Source organism: Varanus komodoensis, unplaced genomic scaffold, assembly GCF_004798865.1.
Source record: "Varanus komodoensis strain SLA01 unplaced genomic scaffold, ASM479886v1 scaffold94, whole genome shotgun sequence".
Taxonomy (NCBI): Eukaryota; Metazoa; Chordata; class Lepidosauria; order Squamata; family Varanidae; genus Varanus; species Varanus komodoensis.
Genome location: NW_025336646.1, coordinates 1,283,180 through 1,300,983, shown reverse-complemented (window position 1 = coordinate 1,300,983; position 17,804 = coordinate 1,283,180). Strand labels below are relative to the sequence as shown.

General features: G+C 43.9%; 1 protein-coding gene across 1 annotated transcript; it reads right to left on the bottom strand.

Moving 5' to 3' along the window:
- Positions 1-10,859: 10,859 nt before the first annotated feature.
- On the bottom strand, positions 10,860-16,567 carry SPINK2 (serine peptidase inhibitor Kazal type 2). The gene is made up of 4 exons (XM_044418931.1): positions 16,529-16,567; positions 15,989-16,029; positions 13,954-14,063; positions 10,860-11,027 (listed from the first exon to the last, which is right to left on the bottom strand). The coding sequence occupies exons 1-4, from the start codon at positions 16,563-16,565 to the stop codon at positions 10,979-10,981; spliced, it is 237 nt and encodes a 78-aa protein (XP_044274866.1). The 5' UTR covers positions 16,566-16,567; the 3' UTR covers positions 10,860-10,978.
- Between the last annotated feature and the right edge of the window lie 1,237 nt (positions 16,568-17,804).

Genomic DNA, 17,804 nt, shown 5'->3' with positions numbered 1-17,804 from the left:
GAGTGAACACAGTTGCTGTAATCAACAAAGATCATAATCAAAAGTCATATTTGAATCCTGCTTGTCTTACTTTAGGAGCAATACAACAATTGCTCTTGCATTTCTCTGCAAAGTGAGGGAGAAAATGCCCCAGCACTTAGTGGCTTGCTATTAGAAGCCAGTACACACTTAAAATTCAGTAGTATATTGGTCAAAGTGTTTGGTTGAACTGCCTTCAGAATGGTTAGGATTTAGCAATGGATTTGCTTGCCAGTCAGTGTACTGGCTTTTTCCTAGATTCATAGAATAGTAGGCTCAGAAGGGGCCAAGGAGGCCACTGGGTCCAACCCCCGCTCTTGTAGGATGCCAAGTCACACCATCCCACTCAGGTGTCCAGTTTCACCTTGAAGGTCTCTAGTGTAGGAGAGCCCAGGCAATCTCTTGGCAACGGATTCCACTGTTGTGTTGCTGTGACAGTTAGGTAGCTTTTCCTGGTGTCTATTCTGAATCTGATGTGCTGTGGTTTAAGTTCATTGTCCCATGTCCTATGCTCAGGGATGAATGAGAAGAGGTCTTTTCCTTCCTGTTTGTGGCTTTTCCTTTCTCTTTGTGGCAGCCTTTTTGAGGTACTTGTAGAGAGTGCTATCATATCCCCTTGTTGTCTTCTCAAGGCTGAACATGCCCCGCTCTCTCGTCCTCTTTTCAAAGGGCTTAGTGGCCAGGCCCTGGATCGTCTTTGTTGCCCTCCTCTGAACCCTTTCTAGTTCTTCTGCATCTTTTTAAATGCTGTGTGCCCAGAACTGAACACAGGACTGCAGGTGAGTTCTGACTAGTGCGGACTAAAGGGGAATTAGTACCACTTTCATTCTGGAAGTGCTGCTTCTATTTACGCATCCCAAAATAGTGTTTGCCTTTTTTGCAACTGTATTGCATTGCTGGCTCATATTTGAGCCCAGTGTTCTAGCTTGCCTAGGTCACCTTGAATTTTCTTTTTGTCTTTGATGCTTTGATGGAGAATTTTCCCAGTCCTCCTGTACCATGTACCCCAATTTAGTTAAATGCTCGTACACCTGGGGTACAATGATCCTGCGTCTGCTGGCACTGGGATTCTGACCCAAGAGCACACTTTCTTTGCAAAGTCAGCCATCTGTTTCTTTTGCAGTGCAGAAAATACTTGCTGAAATCCTTGCCTCTGCACTGCTCCAGCCCCTGACTTCATGCCCACAATCCCCTGCACTGAGAGGGTTGTGGGCAGCCGCATGGGATAGCACCCTCCCTCTGCCACAGTTCTGAAAAAAGCAACAATTGCCTGAACAGGAGATTTTGCAGACCTGAACCAAACTCCTTCAAGGAAAAGCTCACATTTGCCATTGCAGCGGATTCTGGGACGGCTGTTCTGCTAGTTTATCCCATCACTGGTGGCCAAATGAATTCAGGGTATTTTATCAGCAAGAGAAAAAGTATGCAGTAAATGTCAGGGAAATGCTAAACTGTCTTTTTCCCAGCCTCCCAAAATCCTTCCATACCAAGACCTGACCCTTGGGGTTGAAGAGACTCGGAGACTGATTTAACAGATTGGACTGGACTTCTGCCTGGTTTTTATTATTTACTGCACATTTCACTTTGTCCCATTTTTCTCTCAAACATTGTGTCACTGCTAGCCAGATATTTCTATGGTAATTCCTGTGTGCTAATACTTAACAGTACTGGCACCAGACTTGAGATGGCTCATTTCTTATTAGAAGTAAAAGTAGAGAACCCCCTAAATCTCGCCACTCCTGTTTTTAGGGACACTTATCTGTTCTTTTTGTCCCTGGCAAAGCAACCCTAAATTCTGCCCACCTTTGCAGTCCTTGCTTTGTCTGTCGAATGGGTTGCATTCACAGTGAGTTTTCCAACAAGTATTTCATAGTAGACTGTTATAAAAAACTGTGGAGTGCTGCGATTTAAAGGAGGGGGCACAAAAAGGGTCATGCATCTCTTTCCTCGAGGAGGTGCTCATTCTCTGAGCCTGCTTCAGACCTTGCGAATCACCTTCCCGGATTAGACAAGAGGTCAGTCTAGTCCACCAAAAGGTAACAGATGACTCCAGAGGTATGCCCTGCCTAACTCGGCTGGTGGCAGTTGACTGAGCTCCCCTTGTGAATTCAAGCATTCCTTGAATGGGTGCCTACAGCCTAGGGCACATGTGTGGGGCAGACTTCCTATGCTGCATTGGCATGCAGTTTCAGATGCGGAGGGCATGTGCCGCCCTGCCTTCAGAAGCGACGTGGGATGCGCTTCTTCAACAGCATTCCAATCTCATGACTCCTGTTCAGAAGCAATGCTAGGCAACCGGAACAAAATCGCCTCCTTGTACAGAAAGCTTTGGTAGGGTTACCTGATGGCTACAGAAGGTGTGACTTGAAGGAATAATGCTTTCAAGCTGGGGTGCAGGAACATTTGTTCATACGGTGTTCCCAAATAATTAATTAAACGGAGTGGGTGGGAAGTGTTGTGCTCACACCCTGCTTGCAGTTCTCCGGTGGACAGCTGTTTGGCCACTGTGTGAACGGCATGCTAGATAGGATGGATCCTTGGTCTGATGCAAAAGGCTCTCCTTACATTCTTGTGATGCTGGAGGCTCATCTGGAGAACTGCCGGTGTAGAAACGTAGGGCTTGGCAAACAGGCACCAACCCATGGCAAGCATTTTGCACATGATTGCTCAGGTCCAGCTTGTGGTTCACTCTTGGGAAGAGAGTGGGGGACAAGAAGTGTCATTGCTCTGATCTAGGAGTGCTTCTCTTCTCTGCTTGGAACTGCCATATTCAGAGGAGAATCTCTCTAAGGACTAGTTCTATGGATCTACCTGTGACATTCATATTTTGTCCATAGCACAAGTTCTCTGACGGGCTTTCAGTACTGGGAACAAGCCACAGAAGCTGACCATCACCTTTAATTCCTCCTTGTGGAAGATTCTTGGAGGACCGTGAGATAGCACCAGAAAGAGAGAAGAGATGCACCATCTGACAAGAAACAGAACAGGAGATTTACCTGAGGTGGACCTCTGCTAATTTGTATGCAGAGATGCAAATAGAGAAATAATTGCTATAACTGAAATAGAAATGCAATATGTCATGTCATCCACATCCAATATGTCATCCACAGCCTGGATAGCTGGACCTGCGCGCTTGCTCAGTCTGCTGCCCTGATGCTCGTGTGGAGGGGCATACAATGAAGCTGCACGGTGGGAGAATCAAGACCGACAAAAAGGACAACTTGATATATTGAACAGATACAGCTCTGGCATTTGCTCTCTTACAGTGTGGAGAAGGACCTCAACTTAGACAGTTTCCAGATTAAGGCTGTGAATGCCCTAACGGCTGCCTGTAATCTGCAGGATCAGTTATTAGGAATCAAGAGCTGGAGATAACCTCCCTCACCCTGCCAACAGCTAACTGGGCTCAGAGAAATGTTAGTTTAGAGAGACCTTTGGTCTGCTCTCACACTTTTCCTTCTTGTGGCTCATTACCTTGGCCTAAATAATCCTCCAAACAGAGTTGTACAGACAGAAAACAGACCTTCCTTCCAATCAACAACCATCTTCTATCAGGGAGGACACCTGGCCAACCTTAATTTTACATTATTTTAAAATATCTTTATTAGTATTTACATTACCCCCCTGCTGTAACTGTAAAAGCAATTTATGTGCACATCAAAGGCTTGAAAACTTTACTGTTCTCCCCTCTGGCCACTGTGAGATGGAGTCTTTTCTCTCACTACCTCTGTATTACCTTCTATGGTAACAAGGACATACCTTCTGAAAAGGGAAATGCCTTCAAAGGGAATAAAAACTCTTCATAGTAGCTACAGATATGGATGTCTGGGTGGACCTTGTATGTTAATAGCCTACCCTCCACCCAGGAATCATAATGACCATCATCAGGTATGTTGGTTTAGGCCTCTTCCTCTGAAAAGCTACTTTTCTGTGTTGAATGAGGTTTTTCCATGCTGGAGTCCCCAAGGACTGCTGCACCCATCCTGCATGGCACAGTCTGGTCCAGGAAAAGCTCCGTCCCTTCATTCTTCTGAGTATATGATAGCTTTGAGCAATAATGTTATTCTAGCTATTTAGTGTCCCTTAAGGTTTTGAGGCTGCTTCTTTCTTTTAAGGGCTCAAAATGCTTCAGATCAGAAATCTTTGCAAGTGCCATAGAAGGTGTATCCACCCCATGCTGCAAAAAGGTCCCATGAACTGAGGGTGGCAAGAAAACTAACTATTCAGCTATTGTTTTTCACTTCTCATGGAATCCCGCATGACAGACATGACTTTACCTTCGCAGCAACCCTAGAATTCAGCTTGGGCTAAGAGAGGCTGACAGTCCAAGAGCACACAGAGAACATCTCGAGTGATCATGAGCAACCTAGTCGGTGGCAAATGGGCTGAGAGTTCATCTAGGAATTCCTTGCACAAAGCTCACTCTCCGGACTACAGCCACCCTCACATTCCTCAAAGCTGCTGCCCTGATTTCCATGCAGCAGGCAACAGGTACGGGCTCCGAGGCTTCCGGCAAGTCATCATATGACAGAGCCAGGGCTGATCTTCACTGGGTGGAAGATCTCCCCTTCCCAGGAGCCAGGTTAATACTGAGACCCAGCCTGCCAAAGGAATCAGACTCCACACAGACCTTAGCCTTTCACTGGGGCACAAGGAGCCTTCACATTTCTTTAATCCCTCCCTCTTTTAGCAGCAAGCAAAGAAGAAAGCACTCTTTACAAAACCACTTGCTGAACATGCTCTCTTGCCAAAGCAGGCCCAGTTTTGCCCCACTCTTGCATCATCTGAGGATGGGCCAAACCAGGGGGACAGAATCGCCTGTGCATGGTGAAGTCCATCAGTTTCAACCTCAGTTGTCCATCTAACCAGTCAGGCAGCGTTATCCATACAACTGGGGGTTCTACTCAGTTTGGCTATGGCTGCTGAATTCAATATTCCCTCTTGAGTTGACCTGTGAAATCTTTACACATCCTAACAGGGAAATTTGGGGTTAATGTGAGATATCCATTCCAATTGTCTTAGCGCATATTAAAGATTGTTTTCTAGAATGTTTAAGGGTGCAATTCTGTGCAATCCAGAAAAAGGCCTACAACTCCCAGCATGCTCCAGCCAGCAGGAGCATTTCTGTCTAAACATGCACAGGATTGGGCCTTAAATATTTGGGCAGTTATAACCTATGTTTCACTGTATTGGCAATAGGACAATTTGTACAGTGAGGGGAAAAAGAATCATACACTTGGCATCAGAGGAAACATTCACAAGTGACACAAGGAGCTGGAATAGAAATCATGGGGCAGCCACTTGTTCATATGTCAAGTGTGAAGGGTGGATGGACTTTGGGAGAGTCTGTTTCTTGGCATGAAAAGAAACATATAAGGGAGGATAAAAAATAATCTTTCCTCTCCCATTTCCCTGCTAGGTTCCTTTCTAGGAGTATGTTTTGCCAGTCTAGCTCCACTACTGCAGGTGAGCTGGGCTGGAGGGAAAGTACTTGAGTCGCAGAATACAGGAAGGTAAACTGTGGGATGCTTTTGCATCCTTCACCTGCACACACCTTTTCATGTACAAAGCCAACCCCCCCCCCCACCGGGAGAATAGGGCTGACTAGTGGATAACTTAACTGGGCCATTTCGTCATGTCCAGTTTAGCCCTTAGACCCTTAGAATACCTTTTCATTTCCAGAATGACAGACAGAATTGGGACACCTGAGAGATTAACCAGTGTGGCAATACTTCTCTGTGTCAGGGACATCTTAAATCTGGGAGCTGCAGAGTTGTTCTTCTATGGCTCCAATTCTAACCCATCCCACTAATGAAAGATTAGAGAAACTGCACTGGGAAGAGCAACTGTATAGCAAGAAGCGCACTTGCATCAAAGGCCAGATTAGGAGTGTGATATTAGTGTGGCCCTTCCCAGAGGATCATGTCCCTCCCATGTCATCTCCATGTTCTTCCGTTAAGAACAGCAGAGTGGGAGGAGTCCACAGGGGAATCATGGCCATGTTGTCATAGTGTAAGAATTGGGTCGTAGCCTCTGACATACTGCAGCATGTGGATGAGACACATCTTTGCAATTACCTGACAAAGGCCTTGCTCAACAATAACTAATCTGCTCAGGGTTCTTTTCTGTCATATATGGCTTACTTCTCACTTGACACCTTTGGGAGAGTGAGCCATTTTCACAGGGCTTCTGCAGTGGACCTCAGAGCTGCTCCACCTAAGCTGTTGCTTCAGAACCATGGAGACTGTATCACCAGCATGAAACTAGGGTGGAGCAAGGTAGGCTGGGTGCCAAGTAGGCATGAATGATCAATACTCCACTGTTACATTATGTAACATCTCTGTATTAGTAGATAATAACTGACCATGTTTTCAAGATGTCAGATGAAAGGCCAAATATCAGCTTGCTCAGAGGCTTACTGAGGGCAGCAGGCTAGACAGACTGCCACTGTTGCAGCAGCCTTCTCCTTCAACTGCCGCCCTGTAGCCCAACAAAGCAAAGCACATCCAGTCATTAAATACTGTTGGGTAGTGAGGAGAAAATGGGGGATGTGTGACATTACACAATAGCAGCCAGCAACGTTCTTACATAAAAGCTTTTGGTGTATTGTCAAAGCATTGACTAGCTAACATGTTCTGGTCTGTGGTTTAACTTGGAAATATTGGTAGCCAGTTTAAGAAGGATGTAAATTTTCTCTGAAAAGGGATAGCAAAGAAAGGTCTTCTGGGTGAAAAAGCAAGCAAACTTTCTTAGTTTATAAAACTAAGTTTACAACACTAAGAAAGGCAGATTAGAACTAGTTCTCTTTCTGTACAAAGAATTGTATGAAATCTCAAACCCAAAAGTAAATCTGTATTCCTTATAAAAAGATTAGCCTACTGCCTAAATTGATTCAATGAAGTATATCATTATTCTTGATTTATCTATCTCATTAGGTGGGCTTGTCTGCTTATACAATACCTCTCCCTTTCAATGTATCAGCCCCTCCAATTCTGAATTTGAGTAGTTGAGAACCAATTCTTGAAAGATTCCTAAGGCACAAGTTTTGTGAATAAGAATAAAAGAGTTTCAGGGAACCCTAAGGAAATAAATGCAGACTGCAAAGAGATGCTTTGTACCAATGTTCTGACATGGTCAGAATGTTCTGACATGATCCTCTCCAACGTGTCGGGCAACCACTCTGTGATTGCTGGGAATAAGGAGTTACAGTCCAACACATGTGAAGGACAACAGGCAGTTGGGGAAGACTAAACGACTGCAGGCTAAATCATTAATTTTGTTTGCATATCATGATAAGCCACATGGATTAATGTGTAAGGCTACCACAGTGCATGCTGACCACCATTTTGAGGATGTAAGCCCTGGAAGGCAGTTGCCCTGGCTTGCAAGTGTGAATTTGTGGTGGTGGTGGGGGGGGGGGGGGTTGTCTGGTTACTCTGGGGCTATGTGTGGGCTGTCTGACCTTTGCACAACCCGTTTCTGGGCTTCTCACAACATGGCAGGGCACAGCAACTGTCAGCTGGGGTTGGCATATTCAAAATAACGGCCACTGCCTAACATATACCATGGTGTTCTGAAAGTTAATTTACCCATGATGACTTTATCTAGCATGTGAACAAGAGTCAAAGTTTTGGAGTTGCTAAGTGAAGTAAGGCCCACACAGATCTCATCTATTCTGTTTTTCCTTTTCCTCCGGAAGGTGGGCTGAGTCGTTCTTGCTCTCTATGTTGCATAGCTCTGAAGTGGGAGTTAACTTCATCATGGAATGTCGAAAAGCAGCTTTCCTCATACGGCTGAAGAAACATCTTTCAAATTGTGGTGCAGGAGGGCGGTTTAGCATCCCCAGCTGTTGTCAGTTGTGCAGTGCTTCCTGCACTAGGAAAGCCTTCCTGGCACCCTTCCATGGGTGTAAACAGTTTGCTGCGGGTTTTGTGCATAACCCTCAGCTTCTGATATTGATGGTTTCTGTCAGACCAGTTTAGGAGACGGGCAAGTTCCCTCCTTGCAAAGTTAGGTTGGTTATGAACAATATTCTACTTCAGAATGCTGTAAGGCAAGGGGAAGGTGTATGAAATTCATCAGATAAAAGTGCTTTTTGTGCTTGTTCTGAATAGCTCAGCATAAAATATATTTAGGCTAAGGTCTAGATGGTAAACATAGCCTGTAGCAGGCAGTTGGTAGCACGATGCAGCCATTTTCCCTCATGGAAAACTTTTCTTTCTCACTCCTTAGCGTGCTTGTTCTCCCACTCTAACCCCAGCAGTCCACCTGGTTGTCCTGTCCCAGCTGCAGCCCTCCAAAGACTGTCTCCAAAAACCAGTGTATCCACCAGTCATGCTTTTTACACGAATGCAGCAATTTGCTGAGGTGGACTCAGCAACAGCAAACTCATTGATAGCCAGTGTGGTGCAACAGTTGTGCTGGACTTGGGAATCCAGGATACCTGCATATCAGCCCCCACCCAGCCCTGAAACACACTGGGTGACTTTGGGCCCGTCACTCACTCTCAGCCTAGCCTACCTCATGGGGTTGTTGTGAAGATAAAATGGAAGATGCAAGAGGAAGAAAGGTGGGATATAAATGCAATGTAATAAAGGAAGGGAAGAAAAAGTGTATTGCAAAAATGGTGGAGCCCTGGTTTCAGAATGCTTTCCTTACAGAGGCTCACAATGACCATCCTCTCAGTGCCAGGGAAACGCCTTTTATATTTTCCCAAGCTGAAAATGTTTAAAACTTTTATCCTTGAATTATGTTTAAATTGTCTTTATGCTGGTTTTAGAGATGCTCTGCATTTCACTTTTTTTGTCTTTGCTATTTTTCAGGGTTTAAAGAATTTTGTTGTAAGCTGCCCTGACGTGTTTGAAGGGTAACAAATATGCAGTGTGGTTATACACACAAGGCTTACAGAGTTGCACACAAAAGTAGATACACTGCTGTGGAGTTACATGCGCAGCTGCATTCCAGCAATTCAGAACCTAGGATGAGTCAGCTGTGTGCAAAGGAGAAGGTTTGTGACCACTGGAGGGAAAGCTAGTGAAGGTGTGGCTTTCTGCCACATGATGGTTTTGCAAGCAAGAAAATCATTCCCATGCTTGAAAATGCATTATCTGATCTGGAGTGCCAAGAGCCACTTCCCAAATGCATATTCATTGCTCGAAAACAGTGGCATGTAAGAACAAAACATAGAGCAAGTGCTACAAATAGAAGTTTGGCTATCACCTTGTACAAGCTCATACATGGCGCCTTTCCATGACAGCAGTTCACAATACCAGCATCTTCACTTGTGTAGTAGGGGGCAAGCTACAAATTACACACAAAGTTGGGTCACAGTGTCCCAAGGATTTTTCTTTTTAAAAGAAAACCAATTTCAGGAGGCGCTGATTTTGAATGGAAGAGCTCAGGGGCCCTGTGTTTCCTCATCAGGCCTTCTCAGCCCCTCACATCTGGAACCTGGTAGAAAGAAAAGTCGGAATGTGTTCGCTGAGAATTCAGAGTTTTCAGCACCAGGTTAAGATTGTCTAAATGCACTAAAGATGGCTCCTGAAGTCAGCGTAAGAATTCAGGTCTGTTTGTTTCCCCTCAAAGGGAGACTCTGCTGTGTGTATTCATGTGCTGGGTCTTGCTTCTTTTGTTTGTACTGCAGCATTAACTGTTCTTCCTGCTTTATTTCTAAAAGGATTGGGTGCCCTCTTGTGACCAAGCGAATTAAAACTGCAATAAACTAATACGTAATGCTGAACTTGTGAAGCTGCTCATTCCATTGAGTACTTTGGGCAGTATTTTTTCACCACCAATATTTGTTGCTAAAAGTAACTTCTTAAAATATTAAGCAGCGTCACTGAGATGAACTGTGAGGCAAGTTCACCAGCTTAGGATGCAATGAGGACTATACATGTTAAAGATCCACTCCGTTTGAGTAAGCCCACTGCACTTGGTGGGACCACACATGCACAGGTTGCTCTGTAAGGGCACAAGCCGATGCTCTGTGCCCTTGATGCACATCAGCCTTGGCTCCTGGAGGCCACATGCCTCCTGTGCCCACGCAAGACGCAGCACTGGGGATCTCCGCCACCAACGTGCCTGTCCTTCCTCTGCTACACTGACACCATGAATGAACACCAGGAAAAGGCTGGCTCATGTTCCTCCATTCTGGCTTCCCCACTTGGCACCCCCGCCAGTGCTGGGAGAGCAGGAATGCTCACAAGGGCACCCTCTCTGCCAGCGGCAGCAGGAGCAAAGAGTAGGAAAACACATGGCAGATAGTGAAAGCACTGGTTGCTGTCATCTCTGCTCCCCTCAGCACTCCTGTGGAGCACCTGGGATACTGGCACAGAGACTGGTGAGAAGAGGGGAGGCAGTGCCTGAGGAACCCACAGTGCCCAATTATTAGCCAGGTTTAGCTGGCCCCCTCAGGCAACCTTAAGTATCATCTGGACCCCATCCACACTGACTGGACTGACTCAACACAATAAGCCATGGTGGCTTGTTGTGTCATCTGAATCCAGTGGCATGATTTGTTGGTTAACCATGCACAAGCCATTCAGACAACACAGCCATCTGGTTTATTATTTTTTAATCAGTCTTTCACAAATGCACTGATGGCTACCTGATAGGAGGGATGCCCACTGACTAATCCGTGCAGTTGTGAAGGACCAGGGGAGAAATTATAATCAAAGAAAGATCTCAGTAGTGTAAATCCGGAGCACCGAAAACGGGGGGGGGGGGGTCATGGGTCACTGGGAGGGGTGGCTTGCTTTCATCAAAGGCCAGTTCTGGCAGCCAGTATTATTTCACTAGTAAATAAGATTAAGCCATGCACCCATGCTTTCAATCAAACACCTGTAATAAGCAAATTCACAAGTTGGATAAGGACAAATGGGCTAGCTCTAATTTTGGCAGCATGGAAGGCAGATTTCAACTTCTATGCCGGTTACATGTGTTCTCCTCTTGGAAGCTAATCTCATGAACATGAAGCCTTATAAGCAATTTGTATTTCCTTGTTGTATTCTCTGTAAGAAAATGAAAATAAGAGGGGCATTAGATGTACTGGGTGCTTATAGACTGGCTACTGCCAAGAACTGTCAATCATTGGAATGATAATGGAAGCAATTACTCAGGAGGTCATGAGCTCTCCCATGCTGGAGGCATTCCAGTGTTGATTGATTGCTGTTCTACTACAAGCTACATGTAGAATTGAAATTGCCTTTCTACACTTGGTCAAGTCAGGGAGAGGGATAAACAGCACCTTTTTGTGTACAGATTCTGCTATATTCCATCCCCAGTACTAGGGATAAGATAACTTAGCCACATGGGCAAGACAGGAACAATTCTGAGCATTTCATTTTTTTTAAACCATGTTTTAAACAGATTTTCATTTGTGCTTAAAGCATTTTAAGTTACACTGCACAATCACTTCATTTTTAAAAGGTACACTCAAAATTGTTTTGCAGCTAATTAAGCAACTGGCACACAGAAAAAAATAACATAGTATTAACAGACTCGAAGCAGCTGATAGAATGAAGTTCCTCTTGCAGCAACCCCCCAATCTGCTCTAGAGGGCTGGAAGACCCTCCATAGCCAATCTTAGGCATGCACAGGGGGCTGCACTAGGAAGGAAAACAAGGAGGTCTCTTGCACAAGTGGCATGGCTGTCCCTGACTGGAAAAGCAACCCAGCTTCCAAAGGTGATTTTAAAAGTTACACTGAAGCCATTCTGAGTTGTACTGCATTAATATCCAATTTGAAAAAAGAGGTGAAAAAGACATGTAAATGTTAAAATATTTTTTAAAAAATTAAACAGATAGGAAGGAATCAGATAGAAAAGGAATGGTGAACACATACCAATGTAGATGTGTGGGTATTGTCTCACCCATTTGATCCATCACTCCTCAGATAAAAATTATGCCTCTTTAAGAGAGTGAGACCTGACTAATACTGAGGAAAACTGCATCAGAGAAATCATGCTATTTCCCAGAAGTCAGATTTCGTGAAATCTGGCTGTAAGGAGAGGGGGCACATAAGAGAGCGGAGGGAGACACACACACACACACACCAAATGACTGTTTGTTGGTCCACACAGAGAGAACAAAAAGCATGGCTACTGCTTCCAATGTATGAAGGTAGCCAGAGTCTCTCAAAATGGAACAGACTTTTGCAAGCATGCCAGTCTAGTGAATCTTCCTATCCGTGAATATATTTCTTCAGATTTCAACAAGTTATTATACTGATGTTAAAGGCATGCAATATTGATTCTTGCAACAAGGTTTTTCCTATTTCCTTTTCCTGCAGGTATCTATTAACAATATACCAAGCCCAGTTACAATATAGTCCCAAATCTGTATTTGTACACACATTTCAGACTAACTCAGTATTGTGCTGGTTAGCCAGTGTAGAAACTACTCAGAGGATGCATGACCATGATATTGATTGGTGAGTTTCAATCTTCCTCCCTGGGAGCTGCCCAGAATCTTAGGAAGGAACTGAAACTGGCTTACAAAGTTGGAGATTGCTAGGCAGTGAGCCCTGGTGGGCCTCATCCCTTCTCCCATTAGTAAACAACTTGGACGAGCTGTTTTTCCTCTTTCTAAAAGGTATACACCTCTATTTTATACCTTAGTTACCTGTAGGGATGGGAGAATCTGTGATTTTGAATTCACTGAAATTATTTGAACTCCACTTTTAAGTGTGAACCAACTTGCACTCATTTTGTGATCTAGTTTTCTTTTCATTTGAATGGGGAAATGTGCATTTTGGTATGCCGTTTCTGAAAATGTTCAGCCAAAAACACACTTTTCCTCATAGACTGAAGCATGAAATATATCATTTCTTTTTTAAAAACCCAAAGTTTTCTGAAGAATATGTTTTGAAGAACAAAGTTTAGGAATGTACAAGTTTTCTTCAAAAAGTTTGCTCCTATTAGTATCCATGGTTTTGAACTGGGAAAATTTGAATTAAAAAAGAACTGAACTGAAATGGAGGCTGTGTGTGTACTTAGTTACTCTTTGTGGGTGTATTCACCCCACCCACCACTGGAATATGAGTTCCAAGAATTTCACCTAAGTGGAATCCAGTCCTTCAGTGGAAAGAGGTTTGACACCCTGCTATAATGTACAGTGGAGGTGAGTGCTTCTATGGATATCGCACTTGCTGTCATGTATTAAAATTAATCTCTGTATCTGTTGGGCCTAGACCAGGATGTCTGTTGAAGCTAGAGGCCAAGGGTTCAGTGGCATGGAGGTAAAGTTTATTGAATACAATTTCTTTTGGAAAAGGGACTAACTAAACAAACAAATCAGTAGCTGATTGCACATGGCTTTCATATTTGGAAAAGAAAACTAAGAGGTTGGGGATCTCAGAACTCTTGGAGAAGGGCCAGTTCAAGTATTCAGAAGTCCCTACCTTGATTGTGCAACTTGTGGCCCTAAAAGTTAGATTTGGTGGCACTTGGTTTATTTTTGCATGGAATTGTTTTTATGAAGACCAATAAACTGATGGCTGTGTTTTTCATTCCACCAACAGTGCACACTTTGGCTTACTTCTGCAAAACTTTCTGCACAAGCCACCAGAAACCCTTTAGTAGCCTGTCTGCTCAATTTCTGCAGCACTGTAATCTGAACTTCATACTTTGAACTGGGCATTGCTGATGGATTAATTTCATTGCCTTGAAGTTGGGGATTGAACTGGATTGTGCATTTGGTTCCTTTTAACTATTGTATCATAATTTTCTGAAGCTTTTCCTAAACTTCTCAGAAAAATCCTGGACTAGGTAATGCTGAACAGAGGATACTGCTCTAGGGCAACTTGCTCAGTAAATCAAGTATGAAAGGAACTTTTTGCTGAGAGCTTTGAAAATTAAATTAACCTAAATCCCTAGCTGACTATTTGTAAAGCTAACTCTACCTTAGAGAAGGATAAGATCAATTAAGGTTAAGTTACCTGTTCGACATACAAAGCATACACTCATTTGCATAGGTTTCTCCATCAGTCCCACAAACTGGATTAAAGTTCCTTGGACATCCAGGTAGAGAATACAAGTCACATCTGGGCTGGGAATGAATAGATTAACTGACATTTACTAAAAATTGTATTACTGACATTTCTTTTAAGCTTCACAGCATTAAAAACTTTCCACTTTTCATAAATAAATACCTGTTCATGTAACCAAAGTGGCGTGCTGGAAATGCAAGATGAGTGAAATTGTGCAGAGGTGGACCCACAGCGAAGTTGCACCTCAGTCCATATATATCTTTTCTCAACTTAGACATATAACAGGGTAATGACCACAGCTGATCACCATGCTGAATATGTAGCAATATAATTGCATGGTTGCATAAACATTCTCAAAATGCCAGTCAGGTATTGTGAAATAGTTGTAGACATCCTGGATAATCAATAAGGGTCATCATGTTGGACTCAGCTGGGTAAAACTCAGCTGGAAAGTTCCATTCAGGCATGAAGTTTATGAGATGACCTTGGTTATTGGATGGTGCACATCTGTCGAATTTGGGACTTTATCACTACAGACCTGCATTTTAATTATCCATCAAGTGTTCACATATACCATACAAATATATGAAAAAAATTCCAGAAAAGCAGTATTTTGCAAATAAGGCTGCAATTTTACAACTACTTCAGTGGGAGTTACTTGAGTAGATGTGTATGAGGCTGCACTGTAAGTCTACCAAAGATACTGGCCCACAAACTATATATGACACCCAGCATATATGTGATTTGTGGCAACAAAGGAACTTCAAAGAGAAAAGAACCTATAAACATTTATTAAAATTGCCCAACAGAGTGTAAGACCCTGCTTCTGGGCTACTGTAAAAATATCTGTATGTATTCAGAATAAAGTTTAAAAGTAGATCCCATGACAATAATATTCCACTGTTAGTTTACCTGCATATAATCTTAAGTTTACAGAATAAATAATCAAAATGTACATATTTCAACCTTAAGCAGTTATTTCATTTCTGTAGTTTAGTTTATAACTAAAATGATTAGCTGCTTCATTTGTACATCTCTTATTGCTTAGTGTTTTATTATTTAATATAGGCATTGCCTTAAGGGCTCTGTAGAGCAAGGCTGTATGATCAACATTTCACAATAAAATAAGCTTAGAACTTTTCAGCTTGATTGATGCTGCACCCTTGAGTTTCATAATATTCTTTATTTTACAAATTTATAAAACTTGAAGTAAAAAATTACAAAATCAAAAAATAGGGAAAATTGAAAGCATGAGGAAAAATACATTCAAAATTTGTTTACACTACCTGCACATTTAATGTGCTTTGCTGTTTAGTTTCAGTAAAAAACGAAATCTGTCTCAGAAATAAATTTTCCCTTTACAGTTATGAAATTATTCAGTTTTAAAATACAACTATTTATGTCAAGTACATTGGTGTTAAAGTAGATGAAATTAGAGGAAGCAAACCTACTCAGTCATCTGGCTGCAGTGTTCTGTTTCAGTAGAGCAAATATGCTATTAAGCACAGACACTAAATACATGACCTGATGTTTAAAATACTAAATGAAATTGAGAAATTGAGAAATACTAAATGAAAAGGTTTTGTGTGAGATTTTGCATAGAACAGCTACCATCATATTAGGCAATTATGGATTTGATTTCAACTAGGCTATTAACAGGAAAGGCTTAACTTCTAATAAAATGCAAAGGCTTAAGTCTTTCATGGACTCCCCCTCCTGCACACCCATACATCCTTCCATAACCTAGAAATATTAAGCATTCAAAAAACGCCCTTTATTTAATTCCTAAATCAACCTCTCTTGCCCCATTACATGGATTAAGCTGAAATCACTCATGAAAACTGAAGTGTCTATATTGATTTATTTAGTTATCTTTCTTTCTTTCTGCAGTTGAACTTTTTGCCCAAACAGGGCAAAAAGGGGCAGGGAATCCAGAACTTTCACTGGCAATTCTGAGCTCCCCTCAGCAGCTCCATGAACTCACCTGGGCGGTACTTTCCCCAGGGGGAGGCATCAACATGAGTCCTAGGGCAAGAGGAAAAAGAAAAGGGTCACAGGTTACTAGGGCCATGCCCAATTCTCTTCACTGCTATGCTATTGCTCCTTACATCAATTAAATCTGCCTCGCTTATGAAAGCGGAGGTGTCTATCCTGGATTTCTTCTCTGACTTCAAGCAAAGGGGTTGCAGTCGCTGTGAGGTTTTGCCCAGCGCAGACAGGAAGAAAGGGCGGGGGTCCTCCCGCACGTCTCCTCCTGACCAGCGTGTGTCTGGGGTTGCCAGCCGACGAGAAACAAAAGCACCACCACCTCGATCTGCTCCTCCGCGCCTCTGGCAGCAGCTGGCGGAGACACGCCGCGGGCACGGAGCGGGCTGCCCTGGGCAGGCGGAGCAACGGGGGCAGGCTGGACAAGAGGGCAACCCTCTCCCGGTTGCCGTGGCAACGCAGCCATCCCTGAGCTCCGTGCCGAGGCAGGCGGGCGGGCGATTGCGGGGGCCGAAACAGGAGGACGAGGGGGCAGTACCTGCCATCGTCCACAGCAGCGGGAACGGCAGCTCCATCCCGCCCCAGCAGAAAAGGAGACCCCCCCCTCCTCCTCCTCCTGCTGCGCTGCTCCGCTTATATAGTGCACGCGGGCGAAGACCCCCGCCCCCGCTGCGCGCGCCTCTCGCGCCGGCCGGCCCGCCCGCAACGCCCGGCCCGCCCACGTGATCTCCCAGACCCCCGCCCCTCCGTGGTCAGGAGCGGCGGGAAGAAAAAGAAGCGATCGTCGGCGAAGGGAGGGGCGGAGCGCAGTGCTGGACACGTGGTCGCTTTGGCGCGAAGCGGGCGAGGGGCTGCTTTGGGTAGACTGGTTTGTCTCATAGGCCAGGAGTTGCAAATGCGAGAGTCGGTGTGGTGGTTAGAGTGGTGGCTTGGGGACCTGGGAGGCCCGGGTTCTAGCACGCTGGGTGATGTTGGGTCAAGTCACTCATTCTTAACCCGGCCTACCATGCAAGGCTAGCGTTGTAAGGATTAAGTCTTGGATTCCACATCTGGAGGAAAAAGGCGGGATATAAATGCAATATGTGAGAAACAGAGTAAAAGAATTGTATCTTTTTAAAAAGATAAAAATAAGGGCCTAAGCAGAGCTATTTTATAGAGGAACCATTTTCTAAGAAAAGGATTAACACGTACCACTTAGAAAAATAAGGTCCCCGACTGAAGCAAAAGAGGCAGAAAGGTGGGGAAATTAGAGGTATTGCAAATATTCCAAGAATAGGTGTCACGAGCAGACTGTTCACCCCATAGTAACCAGCCAATGGTGAAGCGGGGGTAGTGTTGAGCGTCAGGAAAAGGAATGTATATAAACCTATGTATAGCATGCAGAAATTGCTCTTTGTTCCTTGTACAAATGGGGACTCTGAGCCAGCTTTTGCAAACACTTCAATAAACTTTGCTTGCATTTACTCAGATTCCGTCTCAGCGAGGTTTGTATCTCACAAATGTAATACTGAAAGTCAATACCTCCTGAATATTGTGCTAGTGCCATTAATTTCATGTACCAGTGGCTACATAGGAGAAGGCCTGAAAAGATCAGGATGTTCCATTTACATGCCTAGGAATGATATTGTCTCATGCTGCAAGACTATTTGGCTGAAAGTTTGCATAGGAATGGCATAAATGAGCCCTACGCAACTCTCCTTCCCCAAGTTTTCCCAAATATCATTATGACAAAATAGCTGATTTTCATGCTTATTGTATGCAATCCTGGCACACTAAAGGTAGCCTTGCTCCACACAAGTAGCACACAAGACTAG